Consider the following 23266-nt stretch of genomic DNA (forward strand, 5'->3'; position numbering starts at 1 on the left):
TTCTTGTTCATCGAAACACAAATATGTACTAATCTATACTTTCAGTCGCCCACAAGATGGAATTACTTTGCATGGAACAGAATTTAGGCGGCACGTTGGCCGACTGGTTAGAGCGTCAGCCTCACAGTTCTGAGGACCCGGGTTCAATCCCCGGCCCCGCCTGTGTGGAGTTTGCATGTTCTCCCCGTGTCTGCGTGGGTTTTCTCCGGGCACTCCGGTTTCCTCCCACATCCCAAAAACATGCATGAATTGGAGACTCTAAATTGTCCGTAGGCATGATTGTGAGTGCAAATGGTTGTTTGTTTCTATGTGCCCTGCGATTGGCTGGCAACCAGTTCAGAGTGTATCCCGCCTCCTGCCCGATGACAGCTAGGATAGGCTCCAGCACGCCCGCGACCCTAGTGAGGAGAAGCGGCTCACAAAATGGATGGATGGATGGAACAGAATTTACGCAGGCTGGTCGATTTCCTGGATGTTAGGCTGGTCTGGTCTGCACGGGGAACAGGTGGATTTGGTGGAAAAGTAAGGGGGGGAAAAGGAGAGCGGGAAAGAAAAATTTTCCCAGGCAGGGCGGCCGGAGCCCGTATGTCGCTATTTGCAAGACGTTCGGAGCGGACGTGCGCTGCCCGCTTCCTTCCCGACGGAGTTTGCCCGGGCACCCGAAAGGGTAGCTCGGAGCGCTGACAGGATGCACTGCAGCGGGGAGGGGTCCAATGTGTCCTCGCCACCTCATGGTGCGAGGTGGGGCTTCCTGGCTAAGCCAGTCTTCGGCAAGTTGGTCGAACGAGAGCCAGCAAACAGCGGGTTCCTCACCTTCTTGGTGATCAAGCCAGTGTCCCCCCAAAAAAAGTCTTTGTTGATGAGACACTTCAGGCTGGCTGGGGGTGAAAGTTAATTGACTTAGTGTCCGAGTGAGAAACCAGTGTCCGTATCGCAGCTTTGATGAGCTACTTGGGACTGGCTGGTAATTCATTTAGCGTCCGTGTGCGAAGTTAAATCGAGCATCCCCGTGGCCGTCTGTCTCGGATGCGTCAGCGATGTAGCTCAGTCCGGGGCTTGGGGGTCAGTGCCTTCGGGCGAGAGCATGTCCATTACATTGGTGTCATTACTTTACATTTTGGCAACACACAACAACTACATGTAACAAGCTCGAGACGGTAACTCAATATAAAATTGCAGCTTGTGGTCACTTGCGGTGATCTAAACTGCAAACTCCTTTCAGCTGGGAAGCAAAATGTAAATTTTTTGCGTGAAGGCTACCAAATACTTCTTAAACCTGTTGGTTTTCAACTTTCAGTTCTGCTATTTTTCAATGCAAAGATCATGGCAGTTAATGTCGGCATTGTTTTCTTTCGGAAAAATTCAAGGACAGTATCAGAACGTTTCCTTGAGACACTTTTAATATGTCAAACATGAAATAATGACCTGGTACTGGGGGAATGTTCACACAGTTTGACATGTCAAGAGGTGCTGAACCTGCATCGGCTCTCTTCTTCTGGGTCCCCCTCTGCTCGTCTTTTGTATCTTGCATACTGCAGACTGTTTTTTGTTTAGCATTGTAATGACTTTGATCCAGTTGCCAAAACCTCCCGAACAACTAAAGCTGCATTCTTACTTTTGCAATTAAACATTGACATTTTCAATGAAAGCTTCTTGACCCCTGCGATTCTCACCAGCACACTTGTGTTTCTTAGGACAGAATCTTTGGCCACAAACTGAACAGGCAAAAGTTTTCTCTCCAATTGTGTCTTGCAATGCGTCGTTTGCTCTTACAAGCAAACGTTTTCCCACACTGATAACATTTCCATTGTTTGTTGTCAGTGTGACATGTCAGATCACCTTCCGACTGTTTATCATCATCATCATCAGTGTGAGGAGAGTGTGACGTCATGTCGCCACTATCTGATAGTGGAGCTAAGAGGCCGTCTGCTGGTGATCCTCCGCAATTCCCGCTTTGCAGTTTTTTCACTTCCGATAATCTCGGGCCAGTTTTTGCTTTAAGTTGCGAGCATTTTGTTTTTGGAAGGTTTCCAATGGATAAAGACATTTGAATTATTTTTAATGGGGAAAATGGATTTGATGTACAAGTAAATGGAGTCACCCTCACTGTTTTAAGCAGTGTACTTTATTCAGGATCACATATACACGTTACAGTTTAGCACCAAAAGTCAGTTTTTTTTACAGTCTATTTCAATCAATCATTCACTTATTTGATATTGACATCACTAAAACATTGGACAAAATGCATGCATGCTCAAGAAAATGAAACTGGCACTCATTTCCAATAATATCAATACATTTTGGAGCAATTGGTAAAGAACTAATTCCCTTTCGAACACCCCTTTTTCATCAACAAAATTGAAAATTGAAAAGCACTGGCATAGCTGGTGTGGGAAAAGGAATGTGGCAGTAATTGGTCATATTTGTATATCGCAGCTGTCAGGTGGAATCCCCTCACCTTCAAAATGACAACTTTTCAGGAAATTGCTGGAGTTTCCAAACACCGCCTTGTTCAAGCTGGTATTACGTTGGATATCTTACATTGCTGTCATATATCATTGCATCACATGAACAACAGCTCGTACTCCGAAATTATGTTCAATCACGAATTTTATGTGCTTCTCATGACAAACTATTATGATCAGCCCAATATTTGAGCTTTTATGGATCAGATCATATCAAATCAGATCAGCCGCAGTTTCGGGACAGGAGACCTTCGTTATGGGTCGTCCGACATTATGACAGTCCACATCTGTCACACAATGCCATCTGCAGAAACAAATTTGTGATCTATACATATATTTGATCGATACATACATACATACAGTGGGTACGGAAAGTATTCGGACCCCCTTAAATTTTTCACTCTGTGTTATCTTGCAGCCATTTGCTAAAATCACATAATTCTTCTCCTCCTTAATGTACACACAGAACCCCATATTGACAGAAAAAAAAATAATGGTTGAAATTTTTGCAGATTTTTCACACAGCCATAAGTATTCCGACCCTTTGCTGTGACACTCATATATTTAACTCGGGTGCTGTCCATTTCTTCTGATCATCCTTCAAATGGTTCTACACCTTCATTGGAGTCCAGCTGTGTTTGATTATACTGATCGGACTCGATGAGGAAATCCAGGTGTGAAAAACTTGTTGCATCATTCCCAAAAAGACTCATGGCTGTATTCGCTCAAAAGGGCGCTTCTACTAAATATTGAGCAAAGGGTCGGAATTCTTATGGCTGTGTGATATTTCAGTTATTCTTTTTTAATAAATCTGCAAAAATTTCAACAATTCCGCTTTTTTCTGTCAATATGGGGTGCTGTGTGTACATTAAGGAGGAGAAAAAATGAACCTCAATGATTTTAGCAAATTACGACCGAGTTTATTTTGGAGGCATTTTTTTCCTGTAAACATTTATAAGTCCAGCACCATGGAATAAGTGTCCATGTTCTCACCTTTGCTAAATGGCAAATGGACTGCACTTATGTAACGCTTCATCTTCACGATCACAGTGCCCAAAGCGCTCTATTAAGCCTCACATTCACCCATTCACACACATATTCATAGACCACTGGGCGGCTGCTGCCATGCAAGGCGCTGCCAGGCTCACTGGGAGCAAATTAGGGTTCGGTGTCTTGCCCAAGGACACTTCCACATACGGACAGTCGGAGCCAGGGTTCGAACCGGCGACCCTTCGGTCACTGGACAACCCGCTCTACTGATTCACTGCCGCCCTCTTTCCCAACACCTCTCACTGGTCCCTTTTAAGTATTTTGGCAACAGTTTTCATTCTCAACACTCACGGGGCTTTTAGAAACTATATGGACAAGAAGAAGATACATACAATAAAAGCTGGTACACAGAATACAAGCATGTCGATTTCTGTCAGTAACATAGTAATTACTTTTATATTAAACATTTACATTTGCATTAAAAGCTTCTTGATCACTGCTTGTCTCACCAGGACACTTGTGTGTCTTAACCCGAGCCTTACGAGAGAACCTTTGACCACAACCTGAGCAGGAAAAAGGTTTCTCACCAGTGTGTGTACTTGTGTGCATTTTTAAGTATCCCTTCTGCGTGAATCTTTGACCACAAACTGAGCATCCAAAAGGCTTCTCACCAGTGTGTGTTCTTGTGTGTGTTATTAAACTTCCCTTTTGGGAGAATCTTTGACCACAAACTGAGCAGGCAAAAGGTTTCTCACCAGTGTGCATTCTAGTGTGTATTTTTAAGGTTCCCTTTTGGGAGAATCTTTGACCACAAACTGAGCATGCAAAAGGTTTCTCACCAGTGTGCGTTCTAGTGTGTATTTTTAAGCTTTCCTTTTGGGAGAATCTTTGACCACAAACTGAGCATGCAAAAGGCTTCTCACCGGCGTGTGTTCTTGTGTGTATTTTTAAGTTACTCTTCACAGAGAACCTTTGACCACAAACTGAGCAGGAAAAAGGTTTCTCACCAGTGTGGGTTCTTGTGTGACCTGTCAAATGTCGCTTGTGAGGGAATCCTTTCCCACAAACTGAGCATACAAAAGGTTTCTCACCAGTGTGGGTTCTTGTGTGCATTTTTAAGTATCCCTTCTGTGTGAATCTTTGCCCACAAACTGAGCATGCAAAAGGTTTTTCACCAGTGTGTGTTCTTGTGTGTATTTTTAAGTGTTGCTTCTGAGAGAACCTTTGACCACAACCTGAGCAGGCAAAGGGCTTCTCTCCAGTGTGTGTTCTTGCGTGATGTGTCAAATGTCCCTTGTGAGAGAATCTTTGACCACAAACTGAGCATGCAAAAGGTTTCTCACCAGTGTGCGTTCTTGTGTGTATTTTTAACCTTTCCTTTCGGGAGAATCTTTGACCGCAAACTGAGCATGCAAAAGGTTTCTCACCAGTGTGCGTTCTTGTGTGTATTTTTAAGCTTCCCTTTCGGGAGAATCTTTGACCGCAAACTGAGCATGCAAAAGGTTTCTCACCAGTGTGTATTTTCATGTGTCGTTTGAAATTGCTCTTAGAAGCAAAGGTTTTCCTACATTTAGAACATTTCCAGCATTTATTGGCAGTGTGACATGTCATATCACCTTCCAACTGTTCATCATCATCATCATCACCGTCTGTTTGTGATCCTCCACAGTGAAGATACATACAATAAAAGCTGGTACACAGAATACAAGCATGTCGATTTCTGTCAGTAACATAGTAATTACTTTTATATTAAACATTTACATTTGCATTAAAAGCTTCTTGATCACTGCTTTTCTCACCAGGACACTTGTGTGTCTTAAACGGATCCTTACGAGAGAATCTTTGACCACAACCTGAGCAAGAAAAAGGTTTCTCACCAGTGTGGGTTCTTGTGTGTATTTTTAAGCTTTTCTTTATGGAGAATCTTTGACCACAAACTGAGCATCCAAAAGGTTTCTCACCAGTGTGTGTTCTTGAGTGTATTTTTAAGCTTTTCTTCAGGGAGAATCTTTGACCACAAACTGAGCATGCAAAAGGTTTCTCACCAGTGTGGGTTCTTGTGTGTATTTTTAAGTTTTCCTTTTGGGAGAATCTTTGACCACAAACTGAGCATGCAAAAGGTTTCTCTCCAGTGTGTGTTCTTGTGTGTATTGTTAAGGTTCCCTTCTGAGAGAATCTTTGACCACAAACTGGGCATGCAAAAGGCTTCTCACCAGTGTGTGTTCTTGCGTGACGTGTCAAATGTCCCTTGTGAGAGAACCTTTGACCACAAACTGAGCAGGCAAAAGGTTTCTCACCAGTGTGTGTTCTTGCGTGTATTTTTAAGCTTTCCTTTAGGGAGAATCTTTGACCACAAACTGAGCATGCAAAAGGTTTCTCACCAGTGTGTGTTCTTGTGTGTATTTTTAAGGTTCCCTTTCGAGAGAACCTTTCCCCACAAACTGAGCATGCAAAGGGCTTCTCTCCAGTGTGTGTTCTTGTGTGATTTGTCAAATGTCCCTTTTCAGAGAATCTTTGACCACAAACTGAGCATGCAAAGGGCTTCTCTCCAGTGTGTGTTCTTGTGTGGCTTGTCAAATGTCCCCTTTGAGAGAACCTTTGACCACAAACTGAGCAGGCAAAAGGCTTCTCTCCAGTGTGTGTTCTTGCGTGACCTGTCAAATGTCCCTTGTGAGAGAATCTTTGACCACAAACTGAGCATGCAAAGGGCTTCTCTCCAGTGTGTGTTCTTGTGTGTATTTTTAAGCTTTCCTTTCGGGAGAATCTTTGCCCACAAACTGAGCAGCCAAAACGCTTCTCTCCGGTGTGCGTTTTTGTGTGACTTTTTAAGGTTCCCTTCTGAGAAAAAGTTTGACCACAAACTGAGCAGGCAAATGGCTTGTTTCCAGTGTGTGTTCTTGTGTGTATTTTTAAGCTTTCCTTTCGAGAGAATCTTTGCCCACAAATTGAGCATGCAAAATGTTTCTCACCAGTGTGTATTTTCATGTGTCGTTTGAAATTCCTCTTATAAGCAAAGGTTTTCCTACATTTAGAACATTTCCAGCATTTATTGGCAGTGTGACATGTCATATCACCTTCCAACTGTTCATCATCAACATCATCATCATCGTCTGTTCGTGATCCTCCACAGTGGTCTCCATCACTTGAGCTGTTGCTGTTTGGTGGCTCCGCCCCTCGTCTCTCCTCACTTCGACCTTCATCTTCACTCTTCAAAGGGACACCAGTCGATGGAACCTTGATGATTCCCTCCTGCTCTTCCTCTTTAATGTGAAGGAACTCTTCCTCCTCCTCTTTGATGTGTTGAACCTCTTCATCCTCCTCTTCCTCTTTGATGTGAGGGGACACTGACTGCTGCCGCTCAGGATGAAGATTTTCACTGACGTCTGCAAGACAAAAGAAGACAAACACAAATGGGTCAAATCTAATTTGTTTACAATATTGACAACCACCTTGGTCCTCGATCCTTTTTACACGTTAGCGCCTTCAACCAGAGAGCCTAATGGGACTAATGGGCTGACGCAAAATAGCAGAACAGCGGGACGCAGCAAAGTTGGGCGAACCTTCAATGTGGATTGTTGGATTTATCTTACCCAACATTATAAAAAATAGACACAAAAGGAATGAAGACGCTGGTTTCTTTTTCTCATGAGGAGGGCGTATGGGAGATTGTTCAGATCACAGCCTCTCAACACGCTCTAAACAATCCCCCCCCCTCGCTCCTGCATTTATTTGAAATAGGAGGGATTTACAAATCATAATGTTCTAAGCAATAAGACACAACACAAAATATTTGATAATAAGAGGGTTTTTCCCAGACATAGTATTCTAAGCAATAAGACACAACACAAAATATTGGACCAACACTTGTCCCGATCCGACCACATCCGATCACGTCCTTGGTCCAGGCGCCCTTCGAAAAGATGACTCAGCACCGTTTTTTGTTTTTTTGACACGTCATCATCCATAGAAGTTGAAAAAAGTAATGCTATTTGTGACAAAGTAAGGAAGAGAAATCATAGGTTTCAAATTTAAAGCGTGAAAGTAAATTGTTGAAAGTAAAAAAAAAAAAAAAAGTATAGACACCTAAAAATGTACTTAGGTACAGTAAAGAATAATATGTACAGTAATCAAACTGCGATAGATGAACCGCGATATCGCGGAGGGTTTACTGCCAAGTACAGTAAACCCTCCGCGATAAGACTGATTTGACTTGGCATGAACAAATGTTAACTCAACTCGCCTACAAGACACAAAAAGGGCAAAAATCTTCCTCGCAATTTCCCAAACAAGTCGTGTAGGTTGTATAACACTGTTACAACTTTGATCACACAACAATGGCCACAAGCCTTTCAGATCTTCTGAAATTTGGCCTACAACCCTCAATCCACATCATCATGAGGGGATGCCATCAGACTACACGCTATTGGATATGATAAAAAAAAATTATATGTAACTGTTGGATTTATCTTACCCAACATTATAAAAAATAGACACAAATGGAATGAAGACGCTGGTTTCTTTTTCTCATGAGGAGGGCGTATGGGAGATTGTTCAGATTACAGCCTCTCAACACGCTCTAAACAATCTCTCCCGTCGCTCCTGCATTTATTTGAAAATAGGGAGGTTTCAAAGTTTACAAGACATAACGTACTAAGCTACAAGACACAACACACTAAGGGTAGGGTTTCAAGGGGAAAACATGGGACCAACACCTGCCACGTCCCGGCCACGTCCTTCTCTCTGATGATTCCTGCTGAGTCATCTAATGCAAGCTAAGCAAGTAAATGATAACTTCTACAATATATTTAACAGTAACGTCAGACAGTGCTCATCAGAAAAACCCGGGAATAATATTAAAATTAGAATGTATTTCATAAAACCAGTGAGAGAGAAGTGAACCCACCTGCTCTGTGTAGCACAATTCGAGGCTGCAGATTGAACGCAGCGTCCAGTAGTTGACGTTGTGGCTCCTTCTCCTCTTTTGGGCCACAAAGTTCCTCCTCGTACTCTGCTGTCCTCCTTGCACACATTTTCACACGACGATCGCAACACTTTCCGCTCTACGTTGGAGGGATGAGAAAAGCAAGTGATAATCGAATCGAAGATTCAGATTTGGACATTGTGAGTTAAACAGTACGTTAGTTAAAATGGCAAAGCACCAAAGTCAGTTCAGAAAATAATTGTTAGAGGATATTATTTTAGAATCTCAGACAAAGCTTACAGAATGTAGTAGTTGGCGTGTGTGTTATTTTCTCTCCATTTAAGTGTTAGCATTAGATACTCGGAGGTGGCGGAAAGAAGAACACTTTACCTCACGCTTGATCTCTGCTTAGCGAAGTCTTGCTCACAAACGTGTCTCTTTGTTAGCAAGCTAAGCTAAGCTAAGCTAAGCTAGGCCGAGAAGCTTCAACGTGCACGAGACGACTCCAACCGGACACGAAGATTGCACGAATGATGTTTTAGTCCACTAAAGTCGCGATCAGGGGCGTCAAGCGTCGAGGATTCGCAACATTCGGTCCAAATTCAGGAAGATTTGCTGGAGCACGATCGTCCCTCCTCCCGCATGGCGAGAAGGGAAAGGAGATGTATTACCCATGATCCTTTACGGCAGGCCACCGGTTTGAGCCAAACGAAGTCAAACCAGCCGCCCCTAATTTTATTCATACTCGGCATTACGGTAATAAGCCGCCAACGAGCGGCACCTTCAAAATAAAATCGCCCGACAGGGACGTCAATGCTTCGGATTTAAAATAATAATATTAAAATATAATTATATATATATATATATATATATGAGAGAAAGTAAACTATGCCAGGACTACAACCAGCAAGGGTCATTTTAATCTTGAGATAGATTAAAAATTCTAGTTTGTTTGAAATCTGCCCACATGACTGCAAGTATATCTTTTTTTTTATAAATTTGATTAGAATTTTTCATGTGAAAAGAATTGCCCAGGTCCGCTCGAACCCGAGGATTCAGATATTGATGTTTGGAGAATTGGTATCGATAATTATCTCAATAAAAGTGCAATGAACATTGTTACGATGTGGGAAACACCTGAACTGGGCTAAAGGTCATTGTGATTGAGACATTGAATGCAAGTAGGCCTAAGCTAATAAGTGTCAATCAAAGCCTACACAGCTATCAGCAGCAATGAAATTGACTGCGTTCATTTTGCCTCATCAATCGTATTTGCAATATTTTAAAATCAGTGTTTTACATCATCGTTTAAACTTCAGTTGTTAAATGAAATTATCTTGGAAGGAAGTGGGAATGGTGTATGGCCGAAGCTTTCATTGAACTTCAATTTTTGTGTTGGAAGAGTTAATTTTGTAACGATCTTTGTATATATGGACAAACAAATGTTATCTTTACTTGACAAATTCTGATGTCATCATAGTTGATCCAAACTTCAGTTTGTGCCAGTCCTACTTCTGAAGTCAATGGACCAGACTCAAATGATCCAGCTGGGTGATAGGCTGACACATCCCAATGAGCTCATCTGCAATGAATCCCAAATATTGCGGAAGTATTGACACATGTGAATATGTAAATACTACATCGACCAACATCGTATTTTATCTTTTATTGCTGAAAGATAACGAATGCAGCCCTATGGGGGGCACAAGTCAGTGCAAACTGTAGGCCGGTCCCAAGCCCGGATAAATGCAGAGGGTTGCGTCAGGAAGGGCATCCGGCTTAAAACCTTGCCAAACAAATATGAGCGTTCATCCAAAGAATTCCATACCGGATCGGTCGTGGCCCGGGTTAACAACGTCCGCCACCGGCGCCGTCAACCTGCAGGGCGCCGTTGGAAATTCAGCTACTGTGGGTCGAAGTCAAAGAAGAAGAAGAAGAAGAGGTGGAAAGCGGGTTCTTCGGCAGAAAGAGAATAGGAAAACACAGAGCCTAGAACTGAATGTGGGGAGAGGCAGAGAAGAGAACCATGTGGTGGATGCTGAGACAGGACAAGTGTTGTGCAGCTTTTCGGGAAGAGGTGAGACAGGCTCTCGGTGGACGGGAGGAGCTTCCAGAAGACTGGACCACTGCAGCCAAGGTGATCAGAGAAGAAGGCAGGAAAGTAATTGGTGTATCTTCTGGCAGGAAAGGAGAGAAGGAGACTTGGTGGTGGAACCTCACAGTACAGGAAATCATACAAGGTTAGCCAAGAAGAAGTGGGACACTGAGAGGACCAAGGAGAGGCGAAAGGAATACATTGAGATGCGACACAGGGCAAAGGTAGAGGTGGCAAAGGCAAAACAAGAGGCATATGATGACATGTATGGCAGGTTGGACACTAAAGAAGGAGAAAAGGATCTATACAGGCTGGCCAGACAGAGGGATAGAGATGGGAAGGATGTGCAGCAGGTTAGGGTAATTAAGGATAGAGATGGAAATATGTTGACTGGTGCCAGCAGTGTGCTAGCTAGATGGAAAGAATACTTCGAGGAGTTGATGAATGAGGAAAATGAGAGAGTAGGGAGAGTAGAAGAGGCAAGTGTGGTGGACCAGGAAGTGGCAATGATTAGTAAGGGGGAAGTTAGAAAGGCATTAAAGAGAATGAAAAATGGAAAGGCAGTTGGTCCTGATGACATTCCTGTGGAGGTATGGAAGCATCTAGGAGAGGTGGCTGTGGAGTTTTTGACCAGCTTGTTCAATAGAATTCTAGTGCGTGAGAAGATGCCTGAGGAATGGAGGAAAAGTGTACTGGTGCCCATTTTTAAGAACAAAGGTGATGTGCAGAGCTGTGGCAACTATAGAGGAATAAAGTTGATGAGCCACACATTGAAGTTATGGGAAAGAGTAGTGGAGGCTAGACTCCAAAATGAATTGATGTGAACAAACCATGTGTGTTTGTCTTCTTGTGTCTTGCAGACATCAGAATCAGAATCAGAATCAGAATCATCTTTATTTGCCAAGTATGTCCAAAACACACAAGGAATTTGTCTCCGGTAGTTGGAGCCGCTCTAGTACAACAGACAGTCAATTTACAGAACACTTTGGAAACATAAAGACATTGACAAAAAACAATTGTGCAAAAAGATGCAGAGTCCTCTAGCACTTAGAGCAGTTCGAATGGCTAATATCGCAATAGTCCGGTGCAATGACCATTGTGCAAAGGGCACTGAGACTTCAAGGAGTGTATGCGGTTTAAAGTGACGGGTAGTGCGATAATCTGGGACAATGGTTGTGCAAATGTTACAGATACTCCTCAATCAGTGTGCAAATGGAGCAGATGCGACTCTGGCATGAGTGGCCAGTATATGCAAATAGTGCAGCACGGCGAGACAACTACAGTGAGTGCACGAGTAATACATAATTGGCCCCACAGAAATGTGACAACGAACTCAAGTCAAAAAATTGCCAGCTTGTTGTAATGGAATTATAAATTAGCTGTTTAAGAAGTTGATTGCAAGAGGGAAGAAGCTGTTGGAATGTCTACTAGTTCTAGTTTGCATTGATCGGTAGCGCCTACCTGAGGGAAGGAGCTGGAAGAGCTGGTGACCGGGGTGGGGAGGGTCCGAGAGGATTTTGCATGCCCTTGTCTTAGTTCTGGCAGCGTGCAAGTCCTCAAGGGTGGGTAGGGGGGTACCAACAATCCTTTCAGCAGTTTTGATTGTCTGTTGCAGTCGGAGTTTGTCCTTTTTTGTAGCAGCACCAAACCAGACTGTGATGGAAGAACACAGTACTGATTCAATGACTGCTGTGTAGAACTGCCTCAACAGCTCCGGTGGCAGGCCGTGCTTTCTCAGAAGCCGCAGGAAGTACATCCTCTGCTGGGCCTTTTTGAGGACGGAGTTGATGTTGGTTGCCCACTTCAGGTCCTGGGAGATTGTAATTCCCAGGAACTTGAAGGTCTCGACGGTTGACACAAGGCAGCTGGACAACGTGAGGGGCAGCTGTGGCGAAGGATGCCTCCTGAAGTCCACGATCATCTCTACAGTCTTGAGCGTGTTCAGCTCCAGGTTGTGTCGGCCGCACCACAGCTCCAGCCGCTCCGCTTCCTGTCGATATGCAGACTCGTCACCGTCCTTGATGAGGCCGATGACAGTGGTGTCATCTGCAAACTTCAGGAGTTTGACAGTCGGGTTCGCTGAGGTGCAGTCGTTCGTGTAGAGAGAGAAGAGCAGCGGAGAGAGGACACAACCTTGGGGCGCCCCAGTGCTGATGCTGCGTGTGGATGAGGTGGCCTCCCCCAGCCTGACCTGCTGTGTCCTGCCCGTCAGAAAGCTGTAAATCCACTGGCAGATGGCAGGTGAGACGCTGAGCTGGAGAAGCTTGGATGAAAGGAGTTCAGGGATGATGGTGTTGAACGCTGAGCTGAAGTCCACGAACAGGATCCTCGCGTAGGTCCCTGCACTGTCGAGGTGTTCTAGGATGAAGTGCAGTCCCATGTTGACTGCATCATCCGCAGATCTGTTCGCTTGGTAGGCAAACTGCAGGGGGTCCAGCAGGGGACCTGTGACACTCTTGAGGTGGTCCAGCACAAGACGTTCAAAGGACTTCATGACCACAGATGTCAAAGCGACAGGCCTGTAGTCATTCAGACCCGAGATTGCAGGTTTCTTGGGGACTGGGATGATGGTGGAGCGTTTGAAGCAGGATGGAACTTCGCACATTTCCAGTGATCTGTTGAAGATCTGAGTGAAGACTGGCGCGAGCTGGTCCGCGCAGACTTTGAGGCAGGATGGAGACACGTGGTCCGGGCCTGCCGCTTTGTTAATCTTTTGTTGTTTGAAGATGCGTCTCACATCCTGTTCATGGATGGTTAACGCAGAGGTCAGAGGTGTGATTGTGGTCGCGGGTGCGGCCGGGTTGGTGTGTGGTGTGAAACTGTCCTTTTCAAATCTGCAGTAGAAGGTATTCAAGTCGTTGGCTAGTGTGCTATTGTTCTCAGCTTGGGGGGATCGTCGCTTGTAATTAGTCAGCGACTGGAATGCATGCCAGACTGATTTAGAGTCGTTTGCGCTAAACTGTTTTTCCAACTTTGCTGTATAGATCCTCTTTGCAATGTTAATTTCTTTGGTCAGCTGGTTTCTAGCTCGATTATACAGGGCCCTGTCCCCGCTCTGGACTTTTTGACTGTTTTCACTGTAGGCTTCGCACATTTAAGTTCTTGCCTGTACGTCGGTATTAAGTGAATTAAGCAGTGATCAGACGAGCCCAAGGCTGCACGAGGTATAGCACGGTATGCGTTTTTTACCGTGGTGTAGCAGTGGTCTAAAGTATTATTTTCCCTGGTAGGACAGTCGATGTGCTGCTTGTATTTAGGGAGTTCGTGGTTGAGTTTAGCTTTGTTAAAGTCCCCGAGAATAATGAGGGGTGAGTCGGGGTGTTTTTTTTCAATTTCGTTGACTTGATCGGCGAGCGTTAGCAATGCGGCGTTCGTGTTAGCTTGAGGCGGAATATAGACGCCAGCGAGAATGAATGATGCGAACTCACGTGGGGAGTAGAATGGTTTACAGTTTAAGAATAGCGACTCCAAATGCGGGCTGCAGTGTGTGCTGATCACCGTGACGTCCGTACACCATTTTTCGTTGATATAGAGGCATATCCCGCCGCCCTTTGTTTTCCCCGATGATTCCATGTCGCGGTCCGCTCGTTGAATGTGGAAACCGGGAAGCATAACGATGCCATCGGGTACAGCGTCGCCGAGCCAGGTCTCCGTGAAGCACATGGCCGCGGAACGTCCGAAGTCTTTACTGGTCTTTAACAGAAGATGAAGCTCATCCATTTTGTTGGGTAGGGAGCGTACATTCGCGAGGTGGATCGACGGGAACGCCAATCTGTGTCCTCTCTTGCGGAGTTTCACCTGAATGCCGGCTCGCTTCCCTCTGTGGCGCCGCTTCTGTCTCCATGCGCCGAAAACCGCGGACGCCGCTCCGGTGAGTAACTCGGGGAAAAAACTGAGCGGATATTCGAAAGTTGGTGACAGAAAGTCCGGAGTAGACTCCTTGATGGTTAGCAGGTCTCCCCTTGTGTAAGTGAGTCGTGTAAGGTCTCCAAAGGCGGACGAAAAACACAAAAAACACAAAAACAAAGACAATACTAGAGAGCGCGTTACCGAGGCGACCACACTGGTAGGCGCCATCTTGGATCAACCCCAATCTAGTATGGGGTTGTTGTTGTTTTTATTCGTCGAAAGTGACGCGGTGCCCTTTATGTTTAAATTAGGACCACTGTATACCCTATGCCTGTTCAAGATTTAATGGAAAAAGCACCAACGTTGTTGTCAAATGTAGAACAGACAAAAAAGAGATTTATCCTGGCAGGGGCAAAATTATCCAACATAAAACATACATCGACGCCATAGGTGTTCCTCGTTGGGTTCCTAATCAATACAAATTAGCTGACCAAGTTGCAGGAGGATTTGAGTACTTCATATGCTGGTGGTGTACGATTAATAAAAATGTTGATGGGATAAACTATATCTACTTCAATGTACAGAGATTAGGAAATTGGACTCAGAGTGGGTTGGAAGCTGTGCATGAGCAGCTCAAGGACGTTCCAAAACCGCATAGCTGTCGACATGCTCCTCGCAAGAGAGGGAGGTGTTTGCGGTATGTTTGGAGAACAATGTTGTACATACATTCCAAACAATACTGCTTCAGATGGCAGCTTGACCAGAGCCATCGATGGTCTATGGACCCTATGAAGGAACACTCTGGTGTGGACACCTCCTTGTGGGACAGCTGGATGGACGTTTTTGTAGATTAATTACCACAGCAATTACCCCCATGGAGGAACCGTATGGAGCAGATTATTATGGACGATTTTGAGAAAGGAAGATGTCTTGCCTTCAAGAAGATGACTCAGCAGGAATCATCCGATAGAAGGGCGCCTTGACCAAGGACGTGGCCGGTGTTGGTCTCATGTCTTCACCTTGAAACCCTCCCCTTAGTGTGTTGTGTCTTGTAAGCTTAGTTTGTTATGTCTTGTAACTCAGAAACCTCCCTATTTCAAATAAATACAGGAGCGATGGGAGAGATTGTTTAAAGCGTGATGAGAGGCTGGATCTGAGCAGTCTCCCATACGTCCTCCTCATGAGCAAAAGAAACCAGCGTCTTCATTCCTTTTGTGTCTATTTTTATAGGTGTTGGGTGAGATAGATCCAACACAATCTTCAGATTACAAGACAGATAAAAGGTTTGTCGTCGCTTTCTCCTAAATTTTATTCGTCGAAAGTGACGCGGTGCCCTTTACGAGACAAAATAGCTTTATTTATAACACTGAAACAAAAATCATGCTTTCCTTTCTGTTTTCTGTTTTACTGCAATTTCCACACAATTTATGACGTACGCCAGACAGAGAATCACATTTTCGGTTGACATGGCAATATTCTCACTCTGCTTTTCATTTTGGACCCTCTTCACTGATTTTATTGACCACTTTAACCGGACTGATTTCGTCTTTCTTACATTGCATCTACACCCAAATGTCACCCTGTGTTGTCCTCCACAGTGACAGCATTTCTCCTCCACATTTTGGACAACTCTGTCTCCCTTGTGTCAATATCGCTGACATTTGGAACATCTGAGAAGTCGCTCCGGAAAAATCATACTTTTGCGTCTGTTGAGACGGGACCGGCAAACCACAGACAACAGCTCGAAAGATAAGCTGTTTCCACCCAGTTTCAAACCGAGGACCTTTCGCGTGTAAGGCGAATGTGATAACCACGACACTATGGAAACCGCTGCTGCAGTTATGACGCAAGGCGGACTGGGCCACCACATGCTAAGGGGAGCTGCCAGCCGGCGGCAAGTTTCACGTGACCTGATGGAAAAACCAAAACAAAAGTGCATTTCACTGTTTTGGACCGTAAATCATGGTGGAATCAATAATCTAAAAATAAATATAAACAAATCCTAAAACTAAAAAGAGGAAACAAGGACAAAAGAAACAGAGTCACGACTACCAGCTACACGTCCAGGAGAAACAAGTCATCAGGGGCCTCATGTACAAAATCTTGTGTGGATTTCCTACTGAAACATGCCGTATGCTCAAATCCAGAAAATGTCTGCACAAAAACGTGGTGTATGTTCTTTCTCACGGCAAAGTTCAGATGTATCAAGAGTGAAAGGAGCATGCGGTGCCTCACGCCAACTTCATGGCTGGCGTACGCACGTTTCTGCAGCTGTTGGTGCTTTGGCGACACTTGGAGGTGATGGGAAGGGTTAGAGAGACACATGGGCCTGTGCACTCAGAGGATGTGCCCAAAACCGCGGTGGCTGTTGGAATTTCTTCGCATGCCCTCTGGCCTCAGACTTTTCAAAGGCTAGTGAGGAGAAGCGGGACAGAAGATGAATGAATGAATCAATGATTGTTTACGCCACAATTTACCGTCCAAAACGTCAAATGCAGTTTTTTTTCCCCATCGGGTTGCTGGCTGGCAGCTCCCAAAAGTACTGTTGGGGCGGTTAGACAAAGCAAGACAGCAGTTTCCATAGTGTAGTGGTTATCACGTTTGCCTCACACGCAAAAGGTCCCTGGTTCGAAACCGGGTGGAAACGAGGCTTGTTTGTTATCTGCCATGAAAACCTATGGGGAGAGATTTGTGTCAAAATCTTTGACACAAATATATCTGTGACTTACATTCGTGTTTTTTAAATCCACAAACATATCTGCAATTTACATGTGTTTTTTTTTATGTTGTGTGTGCATTTATCATAACTTATCATTTGTCAATATTCATTTCTGCTTGTGTATTGTTGATGGTGTGTTTGGAGATCAGCGCATTTATTTTTGAGACAAACGTAATGCAGTTTTCAAGATACACACACACACGCACACACACACACACACACACAAGTTGAGAATCTTCACACGCAGCCTCTCGATCCTGATTCCCACTTCACTGGCAGAACTATTCACGGTGTCTGAGCAGGAGCTCAAGATTTGATTCCTGACGGGGAGAAGATTTTTGTCGAAGCTGTTTTTCAAGGCAGATTAATTAAAATAATAATAATAACCAGGCCTTGCTCATACTATGTTTTGAACCAGGAACCTTTCACACATGAGGTGTACATGCACACCACGAAGCTATGGCAACTTTCACTGCAGAACATCACCAGCAAACAACATACAACAGCTGCCTGACAAGCAAGAAAAGCTGTGTCCACCCGGTCTCAAACCGAGGACCTTTCGCGTGTTAGGCGAACGTGATAAGGAAACATATCCAATACAGCACTCTTCATTGGGTTTAACACCATATGCAAAGCTGTACACGAGTTAGCCAGGAGTTGAACCGAGAAATCATCACCTCATCGCCCGCGCACCTGTTCTCAATCAGCACTAATGACTGCCTGCATATACAGTAAGCCTGCCAGGTCCAGTAATCCAGAACCAGTAGTATCGTCCGTGGTACTCTTGTGATTCGTTCTCTATTGTTCGATTGATTACTTGGCTACCCGCATTTGTACTGACTCTCTTGTGTTCTCCTCCACCTCCAGTGTTCCTTACGCGTGTTTGGCAAACATAACAACCACTACACGACTGAAACTGTTGCTCTCGTGCTGTCCGTTAGCAGGACCAGCAAACCGTCTTGCTGGCATTGCCATGCATTCAGGTGCATTGATCTGTGCTCGACACTCAGTTAACAAAGCTAAACTCAACCACGAACTCCCTAAATACAAGCAGCACATCGACTCTCCTACCAGGGAAAATAACATTTTAGACCACTGCTACACTACGCTAAAAAACGCATACCGTGCTATACCTCGTGCAGCCCTGGGCTCGTCTGACTGCTTAATTCACTTAATACCGACGTACAGGCAAGAACTTAAATGTGCGAAGCCTAAGGTGAAAAACAGTGAAAAAGTGGACCAATGAAGCAAAGATGGAACTTCAAAGCTGCTTAGACTGCATGAAAGTTGGCCTGTGTACAACGGCTGAATGTCAATACTCTGGTGCTGGCTTCCTGGATCTGGCAGGCTTAAATGCAGGCAGTGTAGAGTGCTGATTGGGAACAGGTGGGCGGATGAGGTGCTGATTGCAGGGTAGAGAGAGAGGGAGGGAAAGGCGAGGCAAAAAGCGCCACCCGAGTTCCAAACAAGGAACTGCAGGGACAGACCATGACACTGATATCTTTTTCCACGTAAAAATAATTAAAAGTCTTTTGCAGTTGAACACAAAACATGGAATGCTCAAATGTTCTAATTATATTTTTTACTCGGCACTCATAGTCACAATCTGTGACGTAGTGGTTACCGAGCTCTGTACCTTGTGATGTCCAAGTTCCCATCTATCCAGGGTGAGACACTTTCCAGTCTGCCTCCTCGATGTTTTTTTTTACTACTTTGGTCTGTCTCTTAGTAAAGCGTCGGCGTTAGCGACTGGTTAGAGCGTCAGCCTCACAGTTCTGAGGACCCGGGTTCAATCCCCGGCCCCGAATGTGTGGAGTTTGCATGTTCTCCCCATGCCTGCGTGGGTTTTCTCCGTGTGGTTTCATGGGATATACTTACATGCTAGATTAATTGAAGTCTCTAAATTGCCCCTTGGTGTGAATGTGAGTGCGAATGGTTGTTTGTTTGTATGAAAACATTGAAAACAATGTTGACATTAACTCTCATGATCTTTGCATGAAAAAACAGCAGAACTGAATGTTGAGAACCAACACGTTTAAAAAGAACTTGGTAGACTTCACACAAAAAATATACATCTCGCATCCTTGCTGAAAGGAGTTTGCAGTTTAGAAGATCACCTCAAGTGACCGCGAGCTGCAATTTTATACTGGGTTACCATCGAGAGCTCTCGACGTGTGGTTGTTCTTCATTCTGTTGTTGTGTGTTGCCAACATGGAAAGTAATGACACCAAAGAGCATCTATCTGTGTCACAAAGATCTAGCATAATGCATCAAAAACATCAAATTTAGCAGAGAAACTGGCTTTCTTAATTCAGTGGCCAGAAAAGGATTGCTTACGAAGCAATATGCCAACTGTATTCAAACAATCCTACCCTAAGTGCACCAGCATAATTGACTGTTTTGAAGTATTTACAGTATTCAAAGTCCTGGTCCATAAACAGGATATGAACAGACGTGGTCTGACTGTAAGCATCACAATACACACACCAACCGGTGATGTTTCATTTGTATCAAAAGCTTTTGGTGGGAGGACATCTGGCAAGGTGGTGACACAACGGAGTGGTTATCTTGAAAAATTCCAGTGGCGGGTTGTGAGTTTGGGACCTGGGCCTTCAGTGACCGAATCCACCTCTTAATAACACCGTCACGTGGCAAAAATAATGTACAAAAACGCTACACATGTAGAACTATGTGTGGCATCAAAGAAGAGACAGAGGCTTTCCCCATATTTGAGGATGAATGCCATTATTACTGAAGCAAGAAACACAGTTACCTTTACATTCCAATCCGTCACCTCCAAACCGCCATAGAGGTTGTCGTGTATACAATGCAATATAACAGTTCACAATCAATATTTATCTCTTAACATGACAAAAACGTTAAATGTTGTTTTTGCTTTTTGTTTTATAATTAGGGCAGGAAGCCTGTTTCCGCCAATTAGCGTAGCCAGTGCTTTAAAAAAAGGGTTTTTTTTTACTGGGAGAAGCCATTTTCCGCCAGTGGGATTACAAAAAAATGCTTGTGATCTTCCATGTGTAGTGCCAAAGGCACGAGTTGGAAGGAGGCGAGACAGCTTTGCAGTTCTTTACGGAATAGATGTCATTATTGAAGACTACTTCAGGCGTGGATTCACAAACTGAAATATTAGAGAAACAGTTTTTCTGGAGGACTCTCATAGTATCCAAGTCAGCCCCCGGACCTGGGAAGGAAAGCCACAGAAGAACCTGTTGTGGAGGAGATGGATGACGCTCAAGTGGCAGGCTTCATCGACCATCAGTTGCAAACGTCTGGCAAGCAACACGGCTACAGATGGATGCACCAAAAATGTTGGACGGCCGGGCCAGCGTCAGGCAGCGGCGTGCAGGCGGGGGAGGGACTTAAGTCAACTGAATAGACTGCTGGACTGAAGAACTGATGAGTGATTCATTCGTTGATCTTTGTTCGCGATCCGTAAGACACGAGTGATTCGTTCGTGAATCACTCGTTGAAACTTCATTTGTGATCCGCTAAGGAGCGATGTACTCGTACGATGAGTGCACATGAAAACAAGCACACATATTTAAAATAAATGGAAATTAATTATAAATGTATATACGTGCCCATCACGATTGCATAATGAGCATGTGTGGTTGTTCTTCAGTTGTTTCAGCCTCCAACAGGTAAGGCCCCTCCCCCTCTTCTCTGGTAGGCTACGTGCGTGATGACCACCCGCGATCAAACGCCCACGAGTGACGCAAAGCGACAAGTCGCTGTAGCATCCTGTGTGAATGCGGCATAAGTAGCAGTTTTGTAGTGGCTGTCATGTTCCCTTCATATGAAAACGGTCCATGGGTAGAAACAAAGCTGTTTTTTTTCTTTTCTAATCTGACATAAAAAACTAAGGGGAGATTATTTACGCAAATATATCTGCGATTTACGTTTGTCAGATCCACAAATATACCTGCGATTTACTCGTTTTTTTTCTTTGAATTGTGTTGTGTGTGCATTTGTCATGACTTATCATTTGAAAATATGAAATTGCTTGGTTGGCCGGTCTGTCAAAAACTCCATGTCCACTGCATTTATCTGGGATTGGGACCAGCCTACAGTTTGCACTGGCTTGTGCCCCCCATTGGGCTGCATTAAGAGAGGATCAAACCCAGGTCAATGCAAATCATAGTCAATGTTGAACAACACATGACCAAACAGGTTTAAGGATGAATCTTCCCTGACCGGGAATCGAACCCAGGCCACAGCTGTGAGAGCGCCTTCCTCATCATCCTTCTACCAATATACTCACGCTCTCTCCTCTGGACGTGTCCAAACCATCGAAGTCTGCTCTCTCTAACTTTGTCTCCAAAATATCGAACCTTGGCTGTCCCTCTGATGAGCTCTTTTCTAATTTTATCCAACCTGGTCACAATAGCAAACCTCACCATCTTCATTTCCACCATCTCCAGCTCTGCTTCATGTTGTCTCTTCAGTGCCACTGTCTCTAATCCATACATCATGGCTGGCCTCATCACGGTTTTATAAACTTTGCCCTTCATCCAAGCAGAGACTCTTCTGTCACACCGACAGCACACCTCACCACTGTTCTGCTGCCCTCATACATGTCCTGTATTATTCTAACATACTTCTCTGCCACTCCAGACTTCCGCAAGCAATACCACAGTTCCTCTCTGTCATAGGCTTTCTCTAGATCTACAAAGACACAATGTAGCTCCTTCTGACCTTCTCTGTATTTTTCCATCAACATCTTCAAGGCAAATAATGCATCTGTGGTACTCTTTCTGGGCATAAAACCATACTGTTGCTCACAAATACTCACTTCTGTCCTGAGTCGAGCCTCCACAACTCTTTCCCATAACTTGATTGTGTGGCTCATCAATTTTATTCCTCTATAGTTCCCATAGCTCTGCACATGCGCAGCAGCACACTTTTCCTCCATTCCTAAGGCATCTTCTCACGCGCTAGAATTCTATTGAACAAGCTGGTCAAAAACTCCACAACCACCTCTCCTAGATGCTTCAATACCTCCACAGGAATGTCATCAGGACCAACTGCCTTTCCATTTTTCATTCTCTTGAATCATTTTCTACCTCTGCTCTTGTATGTCACTTTATGTTCCTGCCATTTCACTACAGCCATTTCCATCCTTTTTGCAAAGTCTACCACCATCTGTCCCTCCAAGTTCCTTTCCTGGATGCCGTACTTACCCATCACTTCTTCATCACCCCTATTTCCTTCACCAACATGTCCATTACAATCTGCACCAATCACGACTCTCTCTGTCTGGGATGCTCAGAACTACTTCGTCGAGCTCCATCCAGAATTTCTCTTTCACCTCTAGGTCACATCCTACCTGTGGGGCATAGCCACTCATCACATTATACATAATTATATTATTATACCCTCAATTTCAAGTTTCAGCCTCATCACTCGATCTGATATTCTTTTCACATCCAAGACATCCTCAGCTAACTCTTCCTTTAAAATAACCCCTACTCCATTTCTCTTCCCATCTACACTATGGTAATAGAAACCATCTTCGACCCACAGTAGCTGAATTTCAGACGTTCCTGACCGTGGCCACAACTGATCCAGTACAGAATTCTTTGGATGAACACTTACATTTGTTTGGCAAAGTTTTAAGTCAGTTGCCCTTTGTGACACAACCCTCTGCATTTATCCAGGACCAGCCTACAATTTGCACTGGCTTGTGCTCCCCATCAGGTTGCATGAAGAGAGGATTAAACCCAGGTCAATGCAAATCACAGTCTATGTTGAGCAACACATGACCGAACTGGTTCAACAATTAATATGTTTTTTTTTGTAGAAAGGTGGGTTGCCCAGACAGCAAAAAGTATTTTCCAAAGCCAGTCCCTTATGGACGACATCGCCATTCTACAGATTTTTTTCCAGACCCGTGCTGGAACACAATCCTGCTGTATGTTGTTGTGCCTGTCATATTATTGGAGCACACCGCCACAGAAATTGTTAAATGGCTGATTTTTTTATGTTCATGCGTGGGGTCTGTAGCAGATGAAAACTCTTTTAAGATTGGTAAAACCCTTATGTGTGTCCGGGCCTTAGGAAGTAGAATTGTCGATCGAGGTGTGTGTTGGAGGAAATTTAGGTGTGGAAGTATATCTGTGCCATCAGATTCTCAATTTTAATTACAATTTTTTTTTTACACTCAATTTGAATTTTAATTTAAACATCAAAATATCCAATCCAAGCATTTC

At 44.3% G+C, this 23266-nt stretch overlaps 4 protein-coding genes and 1 non-coding gene across 14 annotated transcripts in view; 2 read left to right on the top strand and 3 right to left on the bottom strand.

The window, feature by feature from the left end:
• Window positions 1–23266, bottom strand: part of LOC133472544 (gastrula zinc finger protein XlCGF57.1-like) — a 221723-nt gene that overhangs the window by 176084 nt on the left and 22373 nt on the right. Inside the window, exon 1 of one of the 2 annotated variants that reach the window (XM_061763531.1) lies at window positions 8767–8875. The exons of the other annotated variant lie outside the window; for it this stretch is intronic. The gene's annotated coding sequence lies outside the window, so the exon portion shown is untranslated. Of the gene's footprint in view, window positions 1–8766; window positions 8876–23266 lie in introns of those variants that run through there. 2 annotated transcript variants of the gene reach the window in all.
• Window positions 1–23266, top strand: part of LOC133472573 (oocyte zinc finger protein XlCOF6.1-like) — a 287199-nt gene that overhangs the window by 164944 nt on the left and 98989 nt on the right. The gene's annotated exons all lie outside the window — the stretch shown is intronic.
• Window positions 2104–5135, bottom strand: LOC133472592 (gastrula zinc finger protein XlCGF57.1-like). Its single transcript, XM_061763663.1, has one exon. It carries the CDS (start codon window positions 5133–5135, stop codon window positions 3915–3917), a length of 1221 nt encoding a protein of 406 aa, XP_061619647.1. The 3' UTR covers window positions 2104–3914.
• LOC133472542 (gastrula zinc finger protein XlCGF57.1-like) overlaps window positions 5025–23266 on the bottom strand; it is a 125568-nt gene continuing 107326 nt past the window's right edge. For 4 of the 9 annotated variants that reach the window (XM_061763516.1, XM_061763515.1, XM_061763518.1 and 1 more), the window contains 2 exons: window positions 8359–8515; window positions 5025–6838 (listed from right to left, as the gene is read on the bottom strand). In XM_061763516.1, coding sequence (XP_061619500.1) covers window positions 5205–6838; window positions 8359–8515 — 1791 coding nt within the window. In that variant the 3' untranslated portion in view covers window positions 5025–5204. Of the gene's footprint in view, window positions 6839–7192; window positions 7441–8198; window positions 8228–8358; window positions 8516–8766; window positions 8905–23266 lie in introns of those variants that run through there. The other 5 variants (XM_061763520.1, XM_061763517.1, XM_061763522.1 and 2 more) reach the window with 5 other exon arrangements.
• On the top strand, window positions 16895–16967 carry trnav-cac (transfer RNA valine (anticodon CAC)). The gene has a single exon. It is a non-coding gene; the product is annotated as a tRNA-Val (tRNA).

The sequence above is a fragment of the Phyllopteryx taeniolatus genome, chromosome 23, assembly GCF_024500385.1.
Source record: "Phyllopteryx taeniolatus isolate TA_2022b chromosome 23, UOR_Ptae_1.2, whole genome shotgun sequence".
NCBI lineage: Eukaryota > Metazoa > Chordata > Actinopteri > Syngnathiformes > Syngnathidae > Phyllopteryx > Phyllopteryx taeniolatus.

Bases quoted from the DNA above. Each gene is read 5' to 3' on its own strand.
- LOC133472592 (XM_061763663.1), bottom strand. From the start codon at position 5,135: ATGTATCTTCACTGTGGAGGATCACAAACAGACGGTGATGATGATGAT.